The sequence below is a fragment of the Orycteropus afer genome, unplaced genomic scaffold, assembly GCF_000298275.1.
Source record: "Orycteropus afer afer isolate SDZICR_OR568_19922 unplaced genomic scaffold, OryAfe1.0 scaffold00120, whole genome shotgun sequence".
Classification (NCBI taxonomy): Eukaryota; Metazoa; Chordata; class Mammalia; order Tubulidentata; family Orycteropodidae; genus Orycteropus; species Orycteropus afer.
In genome coordinates, this window is record NW_006921707.1 from 8,162,551 (window position 1) to 8,165,090 (window position 2,540).

The following is a 2,540-nucleotide window of genomic DNA, read 5'->3' on the forward strand; positions in this document are numbered from 1 at the left end:
TTGTAAATTTTGGTCAATGACATGAGACAAAGTGTAAGTGAACTGCTGTATGAAAAGTGAATTTACTCTGTAAATCTTCACCCAAATCCTAATAAATAAATAAATAAATAAATTTTAAAAAAAAAAAAATAATAATTAATAGATATGCTAGCAGAGAATATTATTTTTTTTAATTAGTTAAAAGTCAAAACATAACAAGCATCACTTGAGCAGCATGGGTCCTGAGAACAAATGGTGATTCACAAAAGTTATAGAAACCTAACTAAACCTCAACAGCTCAAATGTGCTCAAACACAGCAGTTGCCACCATAGTTACCACCATAATTTAAGGAAGACTCAAAGTAGATGCTTTAGTTCAGCTGCTGTATTAAAAAACATACCCACTGCAGTAATCACTTCCTCAGGGTCCACAATGCTCAACTATGAATTTTCTAGAATATGTAGGAACAAAATACAAACACAAATATGTAGCAACAAAATACAAAAGTCCTTTGCTAAAGTTCAAGTTATCTTCTATTATATTATATGCTTCAGGCTATAGCTACAAACAGCTTTACAAAAGAACACTGAAATTTCAAAAAAGTATGAATTACATTTTTCTTCCCCTTTTCATGTACCCCACCCACAGGTTTACAGTACCTCTGTTTTTAATGACAGTCCACTGTTAAAGAATATTATTGAAACAGCAATGTAGGTTACAGTTATTTCTGGCTTCAGTGGTCCTAAAGAGAGAAAAATGAATTACTGTTAAAAAACAATTTCCAGTAGGTAGCTTAGAATGAAAGAAGAACCTATTGGAGGAGATAAATGATCCTTCAAATATTAATGTTGCCCCTAGTGCACTACTGCCCTACAGAGGTAAGCATTTTGCCATGGCACCAGCGTAACTCCAGAAGTCAGGGCAGGGACCATGGCTATCTAGTTCAGCACAGTATCCTCACAACAGAAGAACAAAAAACATTGGATAGCAGATAGGCAACATCCTGCAGTAAAACCACCAGTTGCTATCCAACTGATTCCAGCTCCTGGTTACCTCACGTGTGTAGAACTGTACTCCACAGGGTTTTCAGTGGCTGATTTTTCAGAAATAGACTGCCAGGCCTTTCTTCTGAGGGGTCTCTAGGAAGACTCCAACCTCCAACCTTTTGGTTACCAGTTGAGCACATTAACCATTAGCACATCCTTCAATATAGGTCCTAATTATATCTATCATTGTATCGGTGATTATATAAGAAGTTTTTGTTTCCCCAAACCAAAAAAAGAGAACCAAGGATTGAACTACTTTTCTCTTTGTTGTTGTTGTTACATGCCATTGAGTTGGCTCTGATTCATAGAGACCCTATGTACAACAGAACAAAACACTGCCCAATCCTGCAACAGCCTCACAATAAAGTTTTCCAGTATTATATCAGACAGTGTTTCATCACTGTTCATAAAGTTTTTAGGCCAATTCTTTGAGAAGTGGATGGCCCCTTCCTTCTTTCAAGTCTGCCTTAGTCTGTACGCTCCACTGAAACCTGTCCACTATGGGTGGCCCTGCTGTTATCTGAAATACCAGTGGCATAGCCTCCAGCCTCATGGTTGCATGCAAGCTACCACAGTATGAGAAACTGACAGATGAGTTTAACAGATATTATTTTATTCCTTCTAGGATTTGCATTCATGTATTCAGTTCTACCAAGATTTGTTCATTCAACAAATATTTATTGAGCACTTACTATGTGAATGACATAATGTATATAAAGTACTTAACAATACATTGCTATGACTGCAATCATTATTATGCTCTGCTGTGCCCGAGGGATACTGTGAGGAACCAGACAGGCATGGTCTTTAAGCTCCAGAGAATCCTGTCTGGACTTACACTAACATCACAGCAAATGTGTTAATTCTATGAGTACAATAAGGGCAACACTAACATTTAAAGCATCCTTTGTGCCTTGTGCACAGTTAGTTTAAAGATCTAATATGTTAACCAAAGAACAACATTCTTTTAAAAGATAATGGTATGAGGTAATGCCATTTTATACCAGTAGTTCCCAAGAAAGGGTGATTTTGCACTACATGAGACATTTGGCAATGTTTGGGAACTATTTTTGGTTGTCACAACTTGGGGGGAGAGAGGTTTGAATCTTCTACTGGCATCTAGTGGGAATATTATCCTGGGAATATTACTAAACACTCTAGAATGTACAAAACCACCCCAGCAACAACAAAGAATTCAATGGTCCAAAATGTCAATAGTGCTGAGGTTGAGAAACCCTGCTATGTATCAACATTTTAAAATCTGAGCTTATCTATTTTGGATTGTGTTCCTCAAAAAGATGTTGAAGTCCTAACTCCCATATCTGTGACTGTGACGTTGTTTGGAAATAAAGTCTCTGAAGATGTTATCAGTTAAGAAGAGGTCATGTTGTTGTTGTTGTTGTTAAGTGCCGTCGAGTCGTTTCCGACCCATAGCGACCCCATGCACAGCAGAACGAACCACTGCCCGATCCTGTGCCAGCCCCACAATTCCTGCTATACTTGTGCCCATCATC

At 37.8% G+C, this 2,540-nt stretch overlaps 1 protein-coding gene across 1 annotated transcript in view; it reads right to left on the minus strand.

Annotated features, from left to right (window-relative positions):
- Window positions 1-2,540, minus strand: part of SLC10A7 (solute carrier family 10 member 7) — a 427,489-nt gene that overhangs the window by 404,322 nt on the left and 20,627 nt on the right. The window contains exon 2 of the mRNA XM_007944113.1: window positions 640-722. Coding sequence (XP_007942304.1) covers window positions 640-722 — 83 coding nt within the window. The remainder of the gene's footprint in view (window positions 1-639; window positions 723-2,540) is intronic.